Source organism: Orycteropus afer, unplaced genomic scaffold (genome assembly GCF_000298275.1).
Source record: "Orycteropus afer afer isolate SDZICR_OR568_19922 unplaced genomic scaffold, OryAfe1.0 scaffold00772, whole genome shotgun sequence".
NCBI lineage: Eukaryota > Metazoa > Chordata > Mammalia > Tubulidentata > Orycteropodidae > Orycteropus > Orycteropus afer.
Window position 1 is genome coordinate 42,078 of NW_006922359.1, and position 23,076 is coordinate 65,153.

At 47.8% G+C, this 23,076-nt stretch overlaps 1 protein-coding gene and 1 pseudogene across 1 annotated transcript; one reads left to right on the forward strand and one right to left on the reverse strand.

Annotated features, from left to right (window-relative positions):
• Positions 1 to 42: 42 nt before the first annotated feature.
• On the reverse strand, positions 43 to 3,398 carry LOC103211685 (annotated as a pseudogene).
• Positions 3,399 to 11,962: 8,564 nt separating this feature from the next.
• On the forward strand, positions 11,963 to 21,663 carry LOC103211686 (C-type lectin domain family 4 member G-like). The gene is made up of 6 exons (XM_007957671.1): positions 11,963 to 12,020; positions 13,037 to 13,090; positions 13,183 to 13,272; positions 19,979 to 20,068; positions 20,399 to 20,550; positions 21,556 to 21,663. Exons 1-6 carry the CDS (start codon positions 11,963 to 11,965, stop codon positions 21,661 to 21,663), a joined length of 552 nt encoding a protein of 183 aa, XP_007955862.1.
• The last annotated feature ends 1,413 nt before the right edge of the window (positions 21,664 to 23,076 follow it).

Genomic DNA, 23,076 nt, shown 5'->3' on the forward strand with positions numbered 1-23,076 from the left:
CTCACAGAGGTGGCTTCTTTAACTTCTCCACTGTGCAGGAATTCAGTTATATATAAAATTGAACTGCTCAAGAGCTGAGGGAGACTAGAAATGATGGGTTCACACCCAGGTGCATTGTCATACAACTCAAACAATGGTGCAGCTACCAGTTTGTAGTTTTTTGGGATTGCAAACAAGGGTTTCTCTTGAAGCTGAACCAGAAACAACATCTTCTGTTCCTTGTTGCTGTTAGGTGTTGTCTAGTCGGCTCTGACTCATGTACAACAGAATGAAACACTTCCTGGTGCTGTGCCAGCCCCACAATCCCTGCTTTGTATGTTCCTTAGGCTTTGTAATATGTGCAGGAATATATGGGTCCTGAGGAGGTTCAAAATTTGGTCTCCACCAGTTGCCGATGTACTCATCAGTGACCCAGTCTTACAGGGCTCCATCTTGACGACCTAGTATCTGACATTAAGCATTTTCGTCCTTCAACTTCATCTTCTCCTGGCTTAAGTTCACCACCAGGTAATCTGAAGAAAGTTTTTCCTAACTCTAGTAGTAACACACGGGGTAGCGGTGCTCGTGGACAATCAAAACTCCGTCTACAGTTCTCCTCATTCCGATTTTATCAAATTCCTCCTCATGCGTTGACATCTGGCTGCAACAGAGCTGTCCTTTCTGTAGAAGGGTGAGAGGGTGCAGGTTGATGGCGTGGTCCAGGGTGAGGAGCTGGGTCTGCTGGATGTCCTTTCTTTTTTAGATGGGAGGCATGTGTCTTTTTTTTTTTTTAAATTTTTATTGTGATTGGGGTGAAAGTTTACAGAGCGAATTCACTTCCATACAGCAGCTCACATACACTTTGTCTAATGACATTGACTGCAATTTCCCACAATGCAACAGCTCCCCTCCCACTGCCTTCCCATAGTTATCTCTACCCCATCTGCAGATGGAACTTCTATTTCCCCAAACACGGTCACATTCTCAGGGGCAGGTGAGGACGCCAATGTGCTTTCTAGGGGCACACAAGTCAGTCCTTCACAAGCAGCCTGTGCCCATCTACCTGTGTCCTTCCCTCCATGCACTCCTGCGCCCCCCCCCCCAGCTGTCTGCCTGTGCATACACAGCCCTTCTATTCTCCCATGATTGTTCTCTCCAAGGAGTATATCTACCTAATGTAAATGTTCAGCTCATATGCCTGTCTTTTGTTTGGGTGAAAGCCATGGAAGTGGGTTCACCTCCAGATCTGAGGGGCAGCTAGGGGTCATTGCTGGATGTACTTTGGCCAAACTGGTTCACACTCCAGGGCGAGCTGGTTTGTGAGCAATTGGGTGGCACCATGGACCTGCTGGCAAGCTCAGGCCCTGGTGGCCAGCAGAAAGCAGGAAGCAGGAAGCAGGAAGCAGGAAGCAGGAAGCAGGAAGCAGGAAGACTTTCCCCACATGGCAGTGGCTATCTGTATCCTGCTGTGAAGCTGCTGCCTGCCATTCACATTACAGCGCAAGAGCAAAGTTGCCTTTTTTCTTGATTCAGCCTTCGTTTATTTGCTGCAGTCCTCTGACTGCTTTCCTGAGTTTGTCCAGAGTTGAACCTACTGGTTTCTGGTGTCAGGCCATCGTGTCAGGGGATAAGTAGGGAGTTGCCTGTCTTAGTCTCCCAGAGCTGCTGTAACGGAAGTACAGGTGGGTGGGTGTAAGGAACAGGATTCATTTTCTCACAGTTTAGGAGGCAGTTGTTGTTAGGTGCCGTCGGGTCAGTTTTGACACATAGTGACCCTAGGTACACAGAATGAAACCCGCCAGGTCCCGTGCCCTCCTCACAGTCACTGCCATACTTGAGCCCTTCATCACCGCCACTGTGTCAATCCATCTCGTTGAAGGTCTTCCCTTTTTTTTCTCTCTGACCCTCTGCTTTACCCAGCACAATATCCTTCTCCAAGGACTGGCCCTTTCTAACAACATGACAAAGGACGAGAGACAAAGTCTGGCCATTGGTGCTTTTAAGGAGCATTCTGGCTGTACTTCTTCCAAGACAGATTTGTTCATTCTTCTGGCAGTCCAAGGTGTTTTCAATATTCTTCACCAACACCCCAATTCTAGAGGATAGACATCTGAATGTAGGGTGCTGGCCCTCTTTCTTTTGGCTCTAGGGGACAATCCTTGCCTCAGCTTCTCTAACTCCACTGTTCTTTGGTGATCTTCACTTGACATCTGTCTTCCCCCATCTGTGATCATCCCTCTCAGTGTGTGTGCTGCTCCTTGTATCATTCAGAAGTGGTTGGGGTAGGACCCACCCTACACTGATAGTGCCTCATTCACATAGAAAAGAAACCCCTATTTCCAAATGGGATCACATCCTCAGGTATACGGATTAGGATCCAACACACATTTTGGGGGACACCATCCAATCCATACCACCGCCCATGCCACCATCTTCCAAGAAGTCTCGATCTGACTGGCTCTGGATCGTGTATTGATCGCTGCTGTCCCCCACTAGGTGTGAGCCCCTTGAGGGTGAGGACTTTGTCTGCTGTGCTCACTGCTGCCCCCCCCCCAGCACCAAGAACAGTGCTGAGCTCACAGAAGGTGCCCAGTGCCCATACGGTGCTTATAACTGAAGACATTGAGTATCAGAGGAAATAAAGCCAGAGGTGCTGAGTCAAGGGATCAGTTGTTCATACTGTGTGACCAGAGCTAGGGCCTCAGGGTCTCTGGACCATGCTGTTCTGGGCTGGCTGAAAGGCTCTGGGGCTTGGATCACTCAGTCCAGCCACTCTTAGCTGTCCCCAGGGTCTAAGGACAGGCCACGGGCAAATAAGTCCTAAGAGGAGGCAGAGGAGGTTGTGTAAGAAAAGACACTGGGGACAGAAGGCACTAGGCTGCAGGTGGCAGGGCAGGGAAGATGCTGGTTTGGGAGGGAAGGGGCACTGCCCATGGCTGGGTGGCTCTAGAGAGCAAGCTGACTTGGGGGATGGGTGACTCATGGGTAAATAGAGCCCCTGACCACCTCGGTTTTGCTGTTGGCTCAGTTGGGCCTGGACTTCAGCTGTGCCCCATGTCTCTCTGTCTCTCCCTCCACCCACCTCTTCTCCTGGCCTCCCTCTCTCTCCTTCCCTCCCACCTCTACCTCTCACTCTACCTCTTCCCCTGGCCTTCCCTGGGCCTCCTTCCTCTCTACGACTGCGATGCGACTGCGTGTTGACCCACCTTCCCCCTACTCTGTTCCCAGAGCCCACACCCTCGGCCCCTCCCTCTACTTTGCACCCATCCCGCCTCTCTCTCCACTTCACCATTAGTGCCCTTCTTCTGGGCCTGCAGGATGTCTCTGCTGAGCCTGTCATGGCTGGGACTCTGGCCTGGGGCACCCTCTACATGGCTGTTCCTGCTGCTGGTCGGGGCCTCCTGGCTCCTGGCCCACATCTTGGCCTGTGCTTTCTGTGACAAGTGCAATCACCTCTGATGCTTCCTGCAGCCCCTAATGCAGAACTGGTTCTTGGGGGTACCTGAGCCTGCTGAGTGGGGTGGCAGGATGGATCTGGGGTATCAGGACCAGGGCAATCAGAATCATGGGGTGGAGAGCAGGGAGTGGATGGGTCTAGGACAGCAGAGAAGCTAGGAACACTGAGGGGAGCCCCTCTTTCCTCCTTTAGCCCCAGGTCTACTCCTCTCTTCTCTGCCTCACCTCCTTCTCATGCCCAAGCCCTTTCTCTCCTTCTTCCCTTCCCCCTAAGCCTGCTTTGGGCCATTTTCCTGCCTGTGTTTCCTCCATTAGTGTGCCTCTGGCTCTCCTGAGGGGCTTCCAGGGCAGGCTTGACAGAGCCGGACCCCCTGACCTTCCCACAGTCTCACCCTAAACAGGGACCTCATCAGGGATACAATCCTGTTTGCCCACCTTTGCTGGCCTCAGACCTGCATCCGTCCCTGAGAGGGCTGCAGTTCTCCACCTTCTCCTCCCTCCCACCCACAGAGACACGTTGGGCTTGAGGGGAGGTGGGTTCCCTTACTAGATCCCATGTCTTGCTCTCCCCCCTCAAGAAGTACCGATGGGCCCCACTACAGAATCCATCCTCATGGCCACTTGGAAAACGTTCACCTTGAATGAGAAGCATCCATATTCTTTTAGGCTTTCTCCACAATGGTGCCTAAGACAGATGGCCACATAAATCTCACCTGCCTGCCTCCAAAGCTTCTTATTCTCATCCAAGCCCCGATCAGCCCACTTTGCCATTTCCACATGGACTAAACATTGTCAACTCTCATGGCCTCAATTTCCCCACTCTCTCATCCACAGCACCAGTCTGATCTCCATCTTATCATGCTGTGATGATCCACAGATGACCAGGACTTCCCTCATCTCATCCCCTGCCAAGCTGACTCCCCCATCCTTCCTGAAGCCTTCTCTTCTCTAGCTTCAAGACACATATTCTTGGTCTCCTCCTCCCGCCCCATGGCCCTCCTGTCTCTGTTCTTGGCTTCTCCTCATCTGATCTTTTGCAGACCCTCAGGTCCTCCAGGCCCAGAAGGGGCTCCTGTGGCTCTTCTATCTGCCTTGCTTGAAGATCAGTCCCTTGGAGCAAAGCCTGGCAGACCTGACTCAGCTGTGGCCGCCTACCGTCAAGACTTTAGACTGTGCTTAGGTCCTATCTTCCCATGTGTTGTCCTCTGTCACCTGACACCATCCAGTCAGTCACCAACGCTACAGGTACCAACCAGTGCATGTGGTGATAGGCATTGTGGTTACAAATGAGCTCCCTCCTGACCAAGCCTCATGTAGGAAGGACTCAGCCCCCAGCCCTACCCTGGAGGAACCCGTAATCTTGGGGACTATCCAAACCTGTGCAGTTAGGACTGTGGGCTAGATGGAGACAGTGGGAAGCCCAGAGAGGAGGTGTGGCATCTGCCTTTTGGGCAAGCAGGAGGGCTTCCTGGAGGAGGGACTGCTGGAAAAAGGAATTTCTTTTTTAAGCCACTTCTTCTGGGTAGATACTTAGGATTGGCATTGCTGGGTCAGATGGTAGTTCTATGGTCAACTTTCTGAAGAATTGCCAAACGGTTAGTAGGTATTTTTTAAGAAGGGGTAGGTGGTGCAGTGGGCAGTGGTAGTTTCTGAGCTTCCTGCCAGGCCTGACTTCCACTCTGCCCACCACAAGGAGGTCTGGGGTCCAGCTAATGAAAGTTCTGGGTTGCTACTTCCATGCATCCACCTGTGGTGGGTCAGTCCCTTGTACCCCATCCAGTTGCTCGTCTACCCTCAGTTCATTGCTCCCCTGCTCCAGACCCTATGCATCTCCCATAGGAGATGCCACCTCATCTCTGCTACATTCCTTTGCCCTCTGCCTTTTGTACCATGAACAGGGGAACAGGCAGCATCCAACAGAGATTTCATCTCCATCATTAACCTGCTCAGTGACTCTGCATGGATCCCTGACTGTTTGGTTGCTGAGGTCCCTTTCAGTTGTGAGTGGTGGAAACTCAACCCTGTGTGGTATAAGCAAAGAAAGGGAACCTGTTGATAGAAAAGTTTAAGGAGGATGGCCTTCAGGCAAAGCTGGATCCAAGTCTCAAACAATGCCATCAACAATCTGTCTTCAGCTCTTGGTTCTACTTTCCTTGTCAGATTTACCTTCAAGGCAGCTCCTTCCTCCCAGTGGTAATAATGAGTTCCATCCCAGGTTCATCACTGGGACTCTGCTTGCCCAGTCTTGGTGAACACCCAGTTCTCAGAGCTGCTGCTTTTGGGGACATGAAGAACTTGATGTCAAGAACTTAGAGCCTGTACTCAGACAGACGTGAGTTCAGGTCTTAGGCAGCCACTTACTCTCTGGGGGATCCTGGGCAAGTGACATCATCATTCAGAGCCTGTTTTCTGACCTGGAAAATGGGGATAAGAAGAGTACTGAGGTGAAGGTGGTGTTAGGTTCCCAATGGGGAGGGGCTGTTTCTGCCTCCATGACTGAGGGACCCTGGATGGCCATGTGTCAGGCTCTTGGCCCTAGAGGGGCTCAGCACAGAGAGGATGAGTGGCCGGACAGGGGTCTCAGGGCTTGGGTGGGTCTCTGCTATGGGTCTTTCTCTCAGACACCTTCAGGGATGTGAACACAATCCTCATTGTTCCTCTTCAGATCCGGAGCTTAGAAGAAGGTCTCTAGTACTCATAAATCCTGGCCAGCGTCTTCAGGGAAATGTGCTTGCAGGTGGATGGGGCCATGGTATGCGGTCATCTGCATCTTCCACCCCACCTGCATCAAGCCTGTTCTCTTGGCCCCAGGTACATGCCCACTGCCCATAGCTTGCTACTGCTGAGCCCTGTGCTGCCCCTCATTGGCAGATGACTGGGCACAAGGACAGGAGAGGTATGGGAAGGGGCTGCTGCCCCTGGATCCACCGGTCTGATCCTAGTCATGTCTGGTCACACCTAGGACATGCCTAAGTCCACTTGTAACTACTGAGCCCTGCAGACTCGTTGTTGTTGTTGTTAGGTGTGGTTAGGTACTGTTGAGTTGGTTCTGACTCATAGTGACCCTATGTAACACAGAATGAAACACTGCCCAGTCCTGTGCCATCCTCACAATCATTGCCATGCGTGAGCCCATCGTGTCAGTTCATCTCTTTGAGGGGCTTCTCCTTTTTTACTGACCCTCTACTTTACCAAGCATTATATCTTTCTCCAGGGACTGGTCCCTTCTGACAACATGACCAAAGTATGAGAGACGAGGTCTGGCCATTTTCACTTCTAGGGAGCATTCTGTCTGTACTTCCTCCAAGACAGATTTGTTCATTCTTCTAGAATTCCATGGTGCAGTCAATATTCTTTGCCAATACCATAATTCAAATGTATCAACTCTTCTTCAGTCTTCCTTATTCATTGTCCAGCTTTCACATGCATATGAGGTGATTGAAAATACTGTGGCTTGGGTCAGGTCCACCTTAGTCTTCAAAGTGACATCTCTGTTCTTTAACACTTTACAGAGGTCTTTTGCAGCATATTTACCCAATGAAATACATTGTTTGATTTCTTGGCTGCTGCTTCTAGAGGCTTTGATTGTGGATCCAAGGAAAATGAAATATTTGACAACTTCAGTCTTTTCTCCATTTAATGTGATGTTGCTTACTGGTCTAGTTGTGAGGATTTTTGTTCTCTTTATGTTGAGGTGTAATCCATACTGAAGGCTGTAGCTTTGATCTTCATCAGTAAGTGCTTCCGTCCTTTTCACGTTCAGCAAGCAAGGTTGTGTCATCTGCACATCACAGCTTGTTAATGGGTCATCCTTCAATCCTGATGCTGTGTTCTTCAATTCAGCTTCTTGGATTATTTGCTCAGCATACAGATTGAATAAGTATGGTGAAAGGGTACCACCCTGACACACATCTTTCCTGGATTTGAACCACACAATATCCCCTTGTTCTGTTTGAATGACTGCTTATTGGTCACAAGCATATATTAATTTAACAATTTCTACATATATAATTCAGTGACCTTATTACATTCAAGTTGTGCAACCATTCTCACTAACCTTTTCCAAATAATTCCATTACCATTAACATATACTCACTGCTTTCTAAGTAAAAATTTCCCCTTTTCTCCCTCCCTCTCACCCTTAACCACTAATCATCATCTTTGATTTCTGTGTGTTTGCATATTTTATATAAGTGAGACCATACCATATTGTTCTTTTGTGATTGACTTATTTTGCTTACCATGTTTTTCAGATTCATCCATGTTGTGGCATGCATTAGAACTTTATTTATCTTTGTGACTGAATAGTATTCCATTGTATGAATGAACCACCTTTTGTTTGCCCATTCATCTGTTGATGGAAATTTCAGTTCTCCAAATTTTAGAATTTTAAGATAACAAATAGTTAACTAGCTAGCTAGCTGGCTAAATGGATGGATACATGAAAGATAGAAGGAAAGACAGAGAAAGGAGGGAAGGAAAGAGGGAGGAAAGAAGAGAGGAAGGAAGAAAGGCTGTTAGGAAGTGACATTGGCCTTGGTACCTGCCTTAGTTTCTTGTTGTTGTTAGGTGCCATCAAGTTAGCTTCAACTTATAGCCACCCTATGTACAACAGAATGAAACACTGCCCAGTTCTGTGCAGCACACAATTCCTGCCATGCCTGAGACCATCGGTGCAGCCACTGTGTCAATCCATCTTGTTGAAGGCCTTCCCCTTCTTCACTGACTCTCCACTTTACCAAGCATGACAACCTTCTCCAGGGAATGGTCCCTTCTGACAACATGACCAAAATAGGTGAGATGAAGTCTGGCCATTCTCACTTCCAAGGAGCATTCTAGCTGCACCTCCTCCAGGACAGCTCTGTTAGTTCTTTTAGCAGTCCATGGTACTCTTAGCATTCTTCTCCAGCACCACAACTCAAAAGAATCAACTCTTCTTCTGTCTTCCTTATTCATTGTCCAGCTTTCCCATGCATATGAGGTGATTGGAAATACTATGGCTTGGGTTAGGTACACCTTAGTCTTCAAAGAGACATCTTTGCTCTTCAGCATTTTAAAAAGATCTTTTGCAACAGATTTGCCCAGTGCAATATGATGTCTGACTTCTTAACTGCTGCTTCCATTGGTGTTGATTATGGATCCAAGTAATATGAAATCTTTGATGACTCCAGTCTTTTCCCCATTTATTGTGATGCTGCCTTAGGTTCTTAGTGCTACTATAACAGAAATACTACAAGTGAGTGGCTTTAATAAGCAGAAATTTATTTTCCCACAGGTTAGGAGGCTAGAGGTCCTAATTCAGGCCACCAGCTCTAGGGGAAGACTCTCTCTGTCTGCTCTGGGGGAAAGTCCTTGACTTTTTAGCTTCTCTCCCTTAATTCCTTGGCGATCTCTACTGACATGTCTTCCTCCATTTCTGCCTAGATTCCATGCTTAACCTGCTCTTTTTATATCTCAGAAGCGACTGGCTTAAAACAGACCCTGCACTGATTTGGTCTCATTAACATAACAAAGAAAACCCCATTCCCAAATGGGATTACACCCACAGATACAGGAATTAAGATTTACAAAACCTATTTTTTTGGGGGACACAATTTAATCCATAACAGTCCCCAAGAGAAAGATGGAAGGAAAGACAGAGGAAGGAGGAAAGGAAAGAGGGAAGAGCTGTGAAATCCCACAGCTGTATTGTGTGAACTTGAGAGCTGTTTCACAGTAAAATGCTGAAGCAAAGTGTAGGGCTGCAGCCAGTACAGGGATTTGGGACTCAATTCTGGGTTGTTCTGTGTTTCTAACACCTTGGAAAGAAATCCAGTTTGCACAGGAAGCTGGGCACCCGCTGCCTTCTGTGCCCAGGCACCCGAATCTGGAGCCACATGCTAAGCCAGGAAGGAAGAGACACGTTGGAGGGTTTGAGGGGCATGTTTCCTTTCAAGGGCTGGGAGGAGTCAACCAGAACTGCCGGGGGTGGGGCCTCTCTGAGCCTAGTGACCTGCAGCCATGGCTCAAGGAGGGAATGGTGGCTGGAAGGGCCCCCAGGAGCCCAGAAAATTGGGGTCCAAACCACCCCCCAGCCCATGGGAAGCTGGTGAGTCAAGAATCAGGGACCAGGAGCCCTTTTCCATACCAAAAAAGAGCTGGGTGCTGGGGTTACTTCTACACTCCAACCATAGGTAGGAGGAAAAGAAATCTTGGGGTTCTTCTGTCCCCAGCTTCCTCCTCACCTACCATTTCTCATCTGCATAACTCCTCATTCCAGAAGGCTTTGTGTCTTAGTCTCCTATTGTTGTAATAGAAATGCCACATGTATGTAAGAATATAAATTTGTATTCTCACATTTCTGGAGGCTAGAAGTCCGAGTTCAGAGAATGGTTCTAGGAGGAGGTCCTTCCTTGTCTATTTCAGCTTCTGTTGGTTTTTCCCACCTTTGAGTCGATTCCCACTCATGGTGTCCCCATGTTACAGAGTAAAACTGCTCCATAGGGTTTTCTTAGATGTAATCTGTATGAAGCAGGTCACCAGGCCTCCTTTCTGCAGAGCCGCTGGGTGGGTTCCAACTGGCAACCTTTTGGTTACCAGACAAACTCAAACCATATGCACCACCCAGGAATCTTCATCTTCTAGTAGCTGCTGGCAATTCTTAGAGTTCCTGGGCTTGTAGATGCATGTTCTTCTGTGTCATCTTCAGATAGCATCTGTTCTCAAATAATTTCTTGTAGAAAGATCAGCACAAAGCAGAGGAAAATGATGTCCCAAATGTCTAACTTTTCCAAACTGCTATACCACTCCATCATCTCTAACATCAACTCCTCCTCCTTCCCTCAGTCCTCTCCCTCCTGTCTCAGAGTTCTGTATTTTGCTGTAACATCTCTCAGAACTTACTAACTGCCAAGGAAATGGCTCACATAGTAGTGGAGGCTGGGAGGCTGGCAAGTCCCAAATCCATGGGTCAGGTATCAGTCTGGAAGATTCTCCTCACTCACATGGTTGCAGGGGCTGGTGAAGCCAAATTGACAGGTCAGATGACAGGCTGCTTCTTGGGATCCAGGAACCGGGGGTGAGATGATGATGAGCTGGATGCAGGGTCCAGAGCAAGAGAGTGAACCTCGCCAGAGCATTCGCATATATACCCTCAAGGAAACTCAGGGTGGTGACTTGAGTCATACCCTCCAGCAAGGTGGGACTCAAGATACACCCCACCCTGATCCTGCCTCATCCATGCAACAGAAAACTCACCCTAAAATGGGACCATAACCACAAGCATAGAGGTTAGGGTTTATAATACATCACAAATGGAGGACTATGGCACTGTCATTAGGAGCTCTGGTAGTATAGTGCCTAAGGCATATGACAGCTAACCAGAAGGCTGGTGGTTCAAACTCACCAGCCACTCCTCAGAAGGAAAGTTGGGCAATCTACTTCCGTAGTGATACTGCCTCAGAAACTCAAGGAGGGCTAGCTATGAGTTGGGTCCGACTTGAGGCCACATAACACAACAATGGCTGAAAGGGCCACATTAAGCAATTCACTGCACTGCAATCTATCATCCCCCAGTGTCTGCTTGCTTGTCTCTGCATCTAACCTGTTCTTTGTATTATCTCAAAAGTGATCAGGTGGTGCAACAGTTCAGCACTTGGTTGCTAACCAAAAGGCTGGCAGTTCAAACCCATCCAATGGCTCCATGGGGGAGAAGACCCAGAGATCTGCTTCCACCAAGCTTACAGCCAAGAAGACCCTGTGGGGCAGTGCTGCTCTGTCACCTGGGGTCGCCCATGAGTCAGAATCAACTGGAAGACACTCAACCACAATAACACTAATATGGCATCATTAACACAACAAAGAAAACCCTATTCTCAAACAGAATCACATCCACAGCTACTGGGGTGTGTATGTTAGGATTCTAACACGTTTTGTTGTTGTTGTTGTTATTTGCCGTCGAGTTGGCCCCGACTCACAGCGACCCCTCCTTGAGTTTCCAAGGCAGTATCACTACGGAAGTAGGATTGCCCAACCTTCCTTCCGAGGTTGTTGTTGTTGTTGTTATTTGCCATCGAGTCGGCCCCAACTCACAGCGACCCCACCTTGGGTTTCCGAGGCAGTATCACTACGGAAGCAGGAATGCCCAACCTTCCTTCCGAGGAGTGGCTGGTGGGTTTGAACCGCCAGCCTTCTGGTTAGCAGTCAAGTGCCTTAGGCACTATGCTACCAGAGCTCCTTAAATTATATTTCAATAAAACACATTAAAAAAAATACGCATGTCCTCCTTCTGAGGAGGAGGATATAATTCAATCCATGACACTTTGCTTCTTCTTCCAGACTTTTTTGAGTCATTAACATCAGGTAATTCCATTGTGGAAGCCAGAATACCACAGAGGGGTGCTGGTGGTCACCCCAGTTGGTCTGAAAATAGACTTGGGCACAGCAGGGGGAGAATGTGTGTCCCTGGGGAGAGAAAGGCTGACTTGGCTTCCCCCCAGGACAACTGGGACAGAAGCCCCAGGACAAGACCTGGAAGTGTGTCTGCCTGATGGTGTCTGTGACCCTGCTTCTCATGGTCATTACCCTCAGTGTGGTTCTGCACAAAGGTAAGGATGCTGTGCTAGGGGAGGGGAGCTAATGAGTCCAGGGAGCAGGCACACCAGGCCTCAACCTGTAAAGTTGGGACCGCAGGGCTGGGGCAGGAGTGGAGTCCCTGGGGATGGTGTGTGTCCCTGGGGATGCTGATGGTGGCAGACAGGAGCTGATATCTGAGTTGGTCTGAGTCATTGGTGATGTCTCCCCAAAGCCCAGCCCTGGGCTGGGGCCATGACAATCAACAGTATAGCGAGCTGATGTTACAAGCCAATTGAAAAACACAAAAAAATCAAACCCATTGCTGTTGAATCGATTCTGATTCATAGCAACCCGAGATGGCAGAGTAGAACTGCCCTATAGGGTTTCCAAGGTTGTAATCTTTCCAGAAGCAGACTGCTACATCTTTCTCCCACAGAGTGGCTGGAAGGTTCAAACCACTGACTTTTCAGTATGTAGCAGAGCACTTAACCACCACGTCACCAGGGCTCCTTTTACAGGCAGAGAGACTCCATTAAAATTCTGCTCAGTAGCTGGTTGCTGGTGGTTGAGTGGTGGGATTCTTACCTTCCATGCTGAAGGGTTACCTGGCCAGCACAACTCAGGCACAGCCACTGCCTGTCCGTCCATCAATGTTGCTGTGAGCCTGGACAGGTCTCAGCAGAGCTTCCAGAGTAAGACTAGGGAGGAAGGCCTGGTGATCTACTTCTGAAAATCAGCCAATGAGAGCCCTATGGGGCCCAGTGGTCTGATCTGTAGCCAATCATGTGGATGCTGCAGGACCAGGCAGCATTTCATTCCATTGTGCGTGGGGTCCCCATGAGTTTCAGGCCAAGTTGATGGCGGCTAACAGGTGATTGTCTTGGGCCTCAGTTTTCCCCATCTACAAAAATAGTGGGGTGTTTCAGAGGCCCCATTGCCTTGCTCTGGGACTGGGAGAAAGCCTGGCCCCTCGAAGTTTGGGGAGCAGGAAGAAACCCCAGCAGAAATTCTGGGGGACTCTGGCACACACTGATATGCCTCTTCCCAGTCTTTCAGGTGACACAGGGGCTACAGGAGGAAGTTGTTCAACTCGGGGACAAAGGTGAGTGGGGTCAGAGGGTGCACTCCTCCCTTAGCCACACCCCCTTCCTCCTGCTAAGACCTTGACTAGCTGCTCTTCTGTGACTCTCATAGTGATACAGGGATTGGGAGACGCCAAACATGACCGGGACTTCATCAGGGGCGAGATGTTCCGGCAAATGGAGAGGGTGCAGGAAGGCAAGGGTGAGAGGGTGGGAAACAGGGAGGTAGAGAAGAGGACATAGGGGAGGAAGGTGGGACAGGGGAGGGGAGGGAGGTGGAGCAGGGGAGGGGAGGGCAGCTAGTGAGAGAGGAAAACATGGGGCAGGGAATGAGGGGAGGTGAGTATGGGGAAGGTAAGTGTGCTTGACTGCTAACCAAATGGTTGGTGAGTCCATCCATCCTTCCGAGGCATCTTGGAACAAAGGCCTGGTGACCCAAAAAAAACAGGTATGAAAGCCCCTATGGAGCACAGTTCTAATCTGATACACTTGGGACTGCCTTGAATGAAATAACCTTAATGGCAACTATTATTATATTTTTTAAGAGAAACCAAACATAGCCTCCCATTTTACATAAAAAGTTGCTTATTATTCATATTATTTTTTGAGCCATTTTTTTCCCCACTTAATAAGATATCTGTATCATTGTGCTATGTCCTGATATGGTATAGTGATGAAAGTTCCAACCTAGCAGGAGTGAGTTTCCCATTGTTGGGTGTATTCAAGCAAAGACCATCAGGAATATGGTTGGTGGGTGGTGGGTGAGGAGCCTCTCTGTGTATGGAAGGCTGGGTCCACTGCCGACGTTGCTGATGACTCCATCCTCACAGCATCCTCCTGCCTACCCTGCCATGTGGACTGGAAGGCCTTTCAGGGCTCCTGCTACTACTTCTCTGTGAACAACCTCACCTGGTCCCAGGCCAATGATTCTTGTGCCCAGGAGAGAGCACACCTGGTTATCATTAACAGCCAAGCAGAACAGGTGGGGAAGTGAAGACAAAACCTTGAGGTTATTCTGCAATAATTTTGGGGTTCATGTCACTGTCCCCTTTGGGTTCTAGCACAGTACACCTAGTACACTCTTCAAGATCTGCCTCATCTTGCCTGAACTCAACCTCACTGCTCTGATATGCCGAAAATGACCCCTGCACACTGTGGTCCTGCCTCTAAGCTCTTATTCACATGGGCCCTTCTGCTTGGACTGTCCTTCCCTTAGCTAGATGCATGGAGAACTTCTATGCACACATGAAAACCCTAACAAAAAACGCCCCTTCCTCTCATAGTACCATAACATCATCAGAGACCTCCACCATAGCACTCATGCTATATTGGAGCTACCTTATCATGAGTCTGGGGCTTGGCCTGCATCGTCTCTGAGTTCCCTGGATCTAGACCAAGGCTTGACACCAATTAGGCCCTCAATAGTGTTAGCTGCAGACCAAACTCTTTCCTGACATACACTGAACTGTCCTTTAAGAATGCTTACAGCCAGTTTCTGTCCAGTTTTTTTTTTTTTTTTTCTGGGTGTCAGGCATCCTACACCATTGACTTTTTCCATCTTGAAAATGCTAGGAAGTGTGGACCCTATTACTTCTTTAGATGGGGAAACCGAGGGTGCATAACTTGTCTGTAGTCACAGAGCATGCATGATACTGTGGATCTGGGATTCACAGCTAGGATGCAAACATTTGTCTGTCTCTCCACCCAAGGCTGCCTCCATGCCTAGTCCTCCTCTAGCCCCCCGGACAATCCCACCCTCAACCTTGCAGCTTTGGTGGAGTCTTGTCACACAAATGTGCCTTTTCCCCATCCAGAACTTCCTGACACTGACAGAGCACATAGCATACTGGATAGGTCTCTCCAAAGAAGACCTGGGAGGTGCCCACAGGTGGGCTGATGGCTCAGCACCCACATACACGTGAGTCTTCCCATCTGGGTTGCAAGGACCCCTGTACACCTAAGACAATCTCCCCTTGGGAGGCTGGCAGGACTTTAGAAAAGCAAGTTTATGAATAGTCTAGATGCTCCTTTGTCATCCATTCATAATTATTTACCTTTTAGCGCTGCTACTGTCCCCTTATTGGTATTTTGTTATTGAAAAAAATGTTCCCACCTTAAATGCACGAGAAACAATGAGTGGAATGTCAAACTGGTTTCTTTGTTGCAGGACTTCTCAGAGCCTTGAATATGCTAATGAGCACTGGGTCTGTATAGCATACAATGTAGCACTTGTCAATTATATGAAATGTCCTGTGGCAAATTACCAAAAACTGGGTGGCTGAAAATAGCAGGCATTCATTCTCTCACAGTTCTGGAGTCCAGAAGTTAAAAATCAAGGTGTCATCAGGGTCACACTCCCCTTGGGGCTCTCGGGGGAAGATCCTTCCTGGTCTCTTCCAGCTTCTGGTGGCTCCAGGCATTAATGGGTGGGTGGCTGCCTCACTCCAATCTATGCATCTGTCTTCACATGACCTTCTCCTCTGTGTCTGTGTCCTCTCCTCTTCTCATAAGGACATTGTCATTGGTTTTGGGAGCTACCCACTTAATCCAGGATGAGCTCATCTTGAGATCCTTCTCTTAATTACATCTACCAAGACTCTTTCTAAATAAAGTCACCTTCACAGGTACCGGAGGTTAGTTTGCAGATATATCCTTTTGGGAGGCCACCATGCAACCTCATGACACCTTTTTAGGTAACTACCTGCATTCTCACACTGTGTGCCTTTGCTCAGGTGGTTTTCTCTGTCTTCATCATCTTTCGCTGCCTGGCAAACTGCTCTGTGTGGGTCCAGACTAGGGCAGAAGTAGCCCTGTCGTAAACTCCTCCAAAGTCTGAGCATCTGCTGTATACAGACCTTACATGCACTGTACTTCTCTTCATCCCATCTTGCAAAAAAAAAAAAAATGAAATGGAGGCTCAAAGGCATTGAAGCATTTACCCCAGGTCCCACAGGTACATGTAGCAGAGCTAGAATTTGAGTGGGAACTGTCTGGCCCTAGGATGAATAGACCTCAGAGAAGGAGAGGGGATCAGGGACTTGGGATAGGCAGGAGCTAGGTGACTCTCAGCCAGTCTGCACTACTTTTCGGAAGACTTGTCACTACTCCTATCTCAACTCAGTTTCTCCACTTGGAAATGGAAGTGGGGAGGAGGCTGGTCTGGTGGTTAGGTACCAGGGTGGTGCAAATGGTTAGTGTGCTTGGCTACTAAATGAAAGGTTGGTGGTTTGAATCCACCCAGAGTCACCTTGGAAGAAAGGCCTGGGAATCTACTTCCATCAAGATTATTGTTGTTACTTGTCCTTAAGCTGATTCCAACTCATGGTGACCCTATGTGTGTCAGAGCAGAACTATGTATGCTCCATAGGGTTTTCTAGGCTGTGAACTTTCAGAAGCAAATTACCAGACCTGTGTTTCGAGGTACCTCTGTGTGGACCCTAACCAGCAATCTTTCATTGAATAGTCAACCACCTAGCCATTTGCATCACCCAGGGACTATTTTCCATACGATTATAGCCTTTGAAAACCTTATAGCACACACTTCTATTCTGCCATACAGGAAGTCACCATGAGTCAGAGTTGACTTGATAGCAACTTTTTTTTTTTTTTTTTGTGGTAGAAAGATGGGATCAATACATGATTCCCTTGGGAGCCTCGAGATCCTCAGGGGCCAGACCCTCACTCACAGAGGGCAGGACTGGGGTTTCCCCACTCTACCTCTATCAGTGAGGGATTTGGTGGGCATCTCTTCACAGCAACTGGGCCTCCAACAACGTATCCAGTGGTGGACTCTCCCCGGCCTGTGTGATGATGCTCCCCCACGGATGCTGGAAGGACTTCTCTTGCAACTTTGAGTCTACTTTCATCTGCGAGAAGCGGCAGAGCTGCTGACCCAGGCCCCTACCCCCTACCCCCCAGAATATATGTAGAACCTTTACTGTGCACCTTCACCCCCCATATCTGTCCTCTCTGAGTCCCTAGATGGAACAATAAAGGATGTTTCTCCAAAGCCCTGGGTCCTTTCCTTGGCACAAGACCTGCTTACCCTTTATCTCCTCTCCTAATTTGCACTAAGCTGAAAAAATGTTCCCGAAACAGCCTTAGGTCCACCCCTGCAGGCTTGGGGAGGCCAATGAAATGTAATGGGGCATGGCATGCATCCCTTAAGAGCTTTGTGTTGTTCTACCACCTTTGTTTCGCCACAAAACTGGCTCATCCCAGAGAGGAGTTGCTCCTTTAACCCTGGAGTGGAAAAAACCCTAGAATAGAACTTCTGATGCCCCATGATGGTCATTAACATGATCAAGAAATGAACATTTTTGGTTGTCAGTAACTGAGACTTTGAGATCATTACTTGTTACTGCTGAGTCCCTGGGTGGTCCAAATGGTGAATGCACTAGGCTCCTAACAGAAAGGTTGGTGGGTCAAGTCTACCCAGACGTGCCTTGGAAGAAAGACCTGGTGAGCACTCCATGGTAACTGGTTTCATTTTGGTTCTTAAAACAAGTGGTGTGGGCATGGCTGTGGAACAACAAAGACAGTTCTCCTTTTTGGGTGGAAGCATAAGTCAGTATTTTACAGAAAATCTTGATGTTACCTAACCACTGACCCACTGCCATTGAATGAATTCTGACTCCTAGTGACCCTAAAGGACAGAGTAGAAGTGCCCCATAAGGTTTACAAGACTGTAAACCTTTATGGAAGTAGGCTGCCTCATCTTTCTCCCATTGAGCAGCTGGTGGGTTAGAATGACAGATTTTTTATTAGCAGCTGAATGAATGCTTTAATCCTTATGTCGCCAGAGCTCCTTTGGTATTACCTAGGACATTTAAGTATGCATAAATCTCAATATTCAGCAATTTCAGAAGGAAAAAAAAAGAGAGATTAAAGGGGGAAAAAGAAAGAAAGAAAGAAAAGAACCAAGCATTCAAGAACTACAGGACAATATCCAGTGGTCTAACAGACATAGAATTGGAGTCCCAGAAGGAAAATAGAGAGACAACAGAGCATAAGAAGGATTTGAACAGACAAAGGCTGAAAATTTTCTAAAAATTATGAAATATAATCAAACTGCAGGCCTAATGAGTTCAGAGAACTCTGAGCAGGATAAATTCCAAAGGCATTCGCACACACACATATGTCCCTATAACACCTGCTGATAACTAAGAATAGAGAAAAACCATTAGAGCAGCTGTTAATTCCGAGACACATTCAATGATGTAATATATGTGTGTTCCCTAATGTAGTTTGATAACTAGAGACACTCCATAATCATTAGCTCACTCCCTCTTAACCCTGAAACACACTCTCCATTTAAAAATTTAAAGCACTAAGTACAAGTGTTGGGGAATGACTTTGGCCACATGCTCTGAGAGAGAAGAGTCATGAGAATGTCCCTAATAACCACAGCTTTATCTCCGAGAAACAGCAAGATCTTTATGGGCAATTGTGGTCAGAAAACCAGGAGGACAAATGCAGCAGGAACTTTGAAGCCCATTGTTGGGGCAGCTCCTCTCCCCACTATCTTGGCAAAAAGTTGGGGCAAAATGTCTTTTCCTGATACCTCTCCCTTGACATGAATTGATGATAAGTCATCTAGAGATCTTGGGTGCTGTGCTGAGCCAGGAAGGAAATGGGGGAGGATTTATACTGGGGTGATATTTCCTGTAGTAGGATGTGTGTGTCTTTAATAACTACCCCAAGGGTTGTGAGCAGCTCAGCCGAACGAGCTGCAGGCAGGGCTGGAGGCAGGCACAGGACCTCACACCAATGGAGGAAAGACCTCTTCCCATGCCCAGGGAACCTGGTGAGTCTAGAGGCTCAGGGCAGGGGAAGTTCCACACGCACTCATGTGTTGGGTCCGAGTGCACTTGGGCTCTGGTCACGTGGTGGGGGAGAACACTTAGGGCCTCCATCATTCCTAAGTCACCTCCTCAAAGCCCATCATCACGCAAAGTCTCACCACCCCAGTGATGAGTGGTTTAGCCTCCCTCCTCCACAGCCCTAGGAGACTTGACTTGTCCAGCCCCTTCCCAAGCTGTGCATACTAACCTTTGCTGTATTCCACACAGGACAGAGGGATCAAAAGCTGCCCCAGGTTGTGCCTTGGAAGTTTTTCTGCCTGGCAATGACCCTGATACTGCTTCTGTTGGTCATTATCTTCGGGGTGGCCCTGGCCAAGGGTGAGGTTGCCAGGCCAGTGGGGACGAGGGTCAGAAGGGACCAGGCACACAGCCTGCAGTCTTCAGAGGAGGGATCTGTGTGGGTCTGGGGTGAAGATGGAGCAGTAAGGGAAGGCTGGGCTATGTTCCTGATCAAATACTTTTAGAAGGATGCTATCATGCTCAGAAGGAAGGTTGGGCAATCCTACTTCCGTAGTGATACTGCCTCGGAAACCCAAGGAGGGGTCGCTATGAGTTGGGGCCGACTCGACGGCACATAACAACAACAACAACATCATGCTCAAAAGAGCTAGAGTAGCATAACCAGTTTGCAATCCTTTGCCTACTGAAAGGCTAGTGGTTTGAACCTACCCAGCCACACTATATATGAAAGACCTGGTAAACTGTTACTGTATAGGTTACAGCCAAGAAAACCCTATGGAGCAGTTCTACTCTGTAACCCATAGAGTTGCTATGAGTCAGAACTAACTTGATGGCAATGGGCTTTTTCATGTGGTCTGCTCAAACTAGCATGAGGATTTAGGGGTAAGAAGGAATCTATCACAGTCGAAAGATCTAGGGCATTATTATCTTCTTCCTCAGTCTTGGAGCTCACAACCCAGCTGCAGGATGAACTGAATCAACTGAACAAGGAATGTGAGTGCTGATTGAAATAGTGATCCCCTCCCTTACTATGGGCACTTCCTCTTCCAGGTCCTTGACCAGCCTTTCTCGTATGTCTATTAGTTGTACAGGGACTGGCAGATGCTAGACACCATCAGGACCTCATCCGGGGAGAAATGTTCCGGCTAATGGAGGCTGTGCAAGCAGGCAATGGTAGGAGACAATGGGACCAGGTGGCTGATGAGTAGTGAGGGTTGAGAAGGAGATGGAGTTCTCTCAGTACTGTGAACAGCAGCAGCTCTGCAGGGGCATTTTAGCTACCCCCACCCAGAGTTGATGTGAACATGAACTTGGAAGCTCCTGTACTGCCCTATGCTACCTGCTGACTATGCCCCCCTGAAGTGGGACATGTGGGAGTTCTCCACTGAAAAATGCCAGGGATGCAGCAGGTGGGTCAGCACATATCACTCACTGGGCTGGAAGCAGTTGCAGTGACTAGTGTAGCCCCACCTTAACAGAGATGACTTCTTTCCCCTCCTCCAGGGTCTACTTGCAAGGCCTGCCCCAATGAATGGAGCACATTTGAGGGGTCCTGCTATTACTTTTCCACTGATGAACTCAACTGGTATGATGCCAACGATGACTGTACCCACCAGGGGGCTCACCTAGTCATCATCAGCAGCCAAGCAGAACAGGTGGGCAGGGGGAAGTTGAGTTTGGTGGGTCTTCTCCAAGTCACTGCAAGAACTTGTCCCCCACAAAATACAGTGCAAAGCCTTTGGTCATCCTTCATATTACACACTAGCCATCTTGGCATACAGAGCAGCCTCCATTCATTCATGTCCAGCTCCTGAGCGATTATTCATGCCAGCCTCTCTGTGTGGCAGCCCTTCCCTCTGTTACCTGCATGGAGGACTACTCCATCTTTACAGCCTAGATCAAACACCCTCCCTTAATAGCTTTCCTTACTTCTCCTCCACCACAGACTCAAACTGGGTGGTGCTGCCAGCCCTTGGTTCCTTCATCCCACACAAATGGAGCTCCCAGGGAAAGGGCTGAACTGGATTAATCTTTTAGTCCATAGTGCCTGAAACTGGGCTGGACACAAAGCAAGACCCAGTATTTGTCAGTGGAATCATTTTGATGGCCAGAACCACTTCTAATGGAAGAACCCAAATTCCCCACCTGGCCATCTGACACCATTTAATACCACCCCTTGTGTTTTTCTTGGTAGTCAGATAGTTACTGTCATGTCGGCTCTGATCCATGGTGACCCCACGAGTACAGAGTAGAACTGCTCCATGCATTTATGAGGCTGTGACCTTTCAGAAGCAGATTGTCAGGACTGCTTGTCAAAGGGGCTCTTGGGAGCATCCTACCATTTATTGAGTGTTCCACACTTGGCAGTACACTGCATTCTTTTCTACTCACTGAACCCTCACAACCAACATGAAAGGCAGCTGCTATTTCTATCCTCATTATACAGATGAAGAGCCTGAGGTCATGTCCTTGATGACATATGCCATTGTAATGGTGGAAGTGAAGGTCTATCTGTAGCTGTCAAGCCCATGATCTCAACTGCTACATTGGACAGCACCCCCTGCCTCTGGGTCTTCATCCCTTTCATGGAGTCCCCTCACACCTAGTCACATTTCTGTCTTCATGGGTTTCTTGGCTAAACTTGCCTTATCCCTGTGCAGAATTTCCTGAATTCAGCTAAAGATGTATACTACTGGATTGGCCTCACCAGAAAGTATCCAATGGGTACCTACAAGTGGCAAGATGACTCAGCCCCCACCTACACGTGAGTCTTCCTATAGGTCACAGCACCCCTTCACTCAGTCAGTCCCCTCTTCCCTCGGGAAGCATCTTCAACAGATGGTTTCCCAATTTCCTCAAAGGTCCTCATTTCATTTATTCATACCAACCAATTTGCTTGTGGCAAAAACCAAACTGTCTGACATTTCCTGTTATTTTGTTAGTTGCAAAGGTGTGTGTGTGTGTGTGTGTGTGTGTTTGTAAACAATGGAGCAACCAACATAAACAGAAAGTATTGCAGAATTCTAAAACCTTCAATATGATCAAGAGAATTACACACCTTCAGGAGGGGAATGGACCTCTGTCATTTGTGAAACTTATTAAAAAGCAGAACTCATTTGGGTGTGTCACTTGATGGGTCTTAGATCTCACAGCACAAATTCAAAGAAGCCCTGTCTGGTGGATCTGGTCTTAACTCAATGACCCACACATTCTTGCCCCCAACTGTCTCCTCTGTCCACTGCAGTAATATAACAGACAGTGTTTCGTTGCTATTCATGAGCTACTTTTTTTCAGAAGTGGATGGCCCCATCCTTCTTCCCAGTCTGTCTTAGTCTGGAAGCTCCACTGAAACCTGTCCACCGTGGGTGACCCTGAAGTATCATTGGCATAGCCTCCAGCCTCATAACAACACATGTTACCATGGTATGACAAACTGATGAGTGGTGGAATAGCAATGAAATACTATCTGATGTATTACTGGAAAACTTTATGAATAGCCATGAAACACTGTCTGATATAGTGTTAGAAGAGGAGTCCCTCAGGTTGGAAGGCACTCAAAATATGACTGAGGAAGAGCTGCTTCCTCAGAATAGAGCAAACCCCAGTGATGTGGGTGGAGTAAAGCTTTCAGGACCTTCATTTGTTGATGGGGCATGATTCAAAATGCAAAGAAACAGCTGTAAACATCCATTAATAATTGGAATATGTCAAGTGTGAAGTATGAATCTAGGAAAACTGTAAGTTGTGACAAATGAAATGGAATGGATGAAAATCAATATCCTAAGCATTAGTGATCTGAAATGCACTGGTATTGGCCATTTTGAATCAGACATTCATATGGTCTACTAGGAATGACAAATTGAAGAGGAATGGCATCACATTCACCATTAAAAACAATGTTTCAGGATCTATCCTGAAACTGTCAGTGATAGGATAATATCCATACACCTACAAGGAAGACCAGTCAATACTACTATTATCCAGATTTACACACCAATCACTAAAGCCGAAGATGAAGACATTGAAGATTTTTACCAATGTCTGCAGTCTGAAATTGACCAAGCATGAAATAAAGATGTATTGATTATTACTGGTGATTGGAATGTGAAAGTTGGAAACAGAAGCATCATTGGTAGTTGGAAAATATGGCTTTGGTGATAGAAATGATGCTGGAGATCACA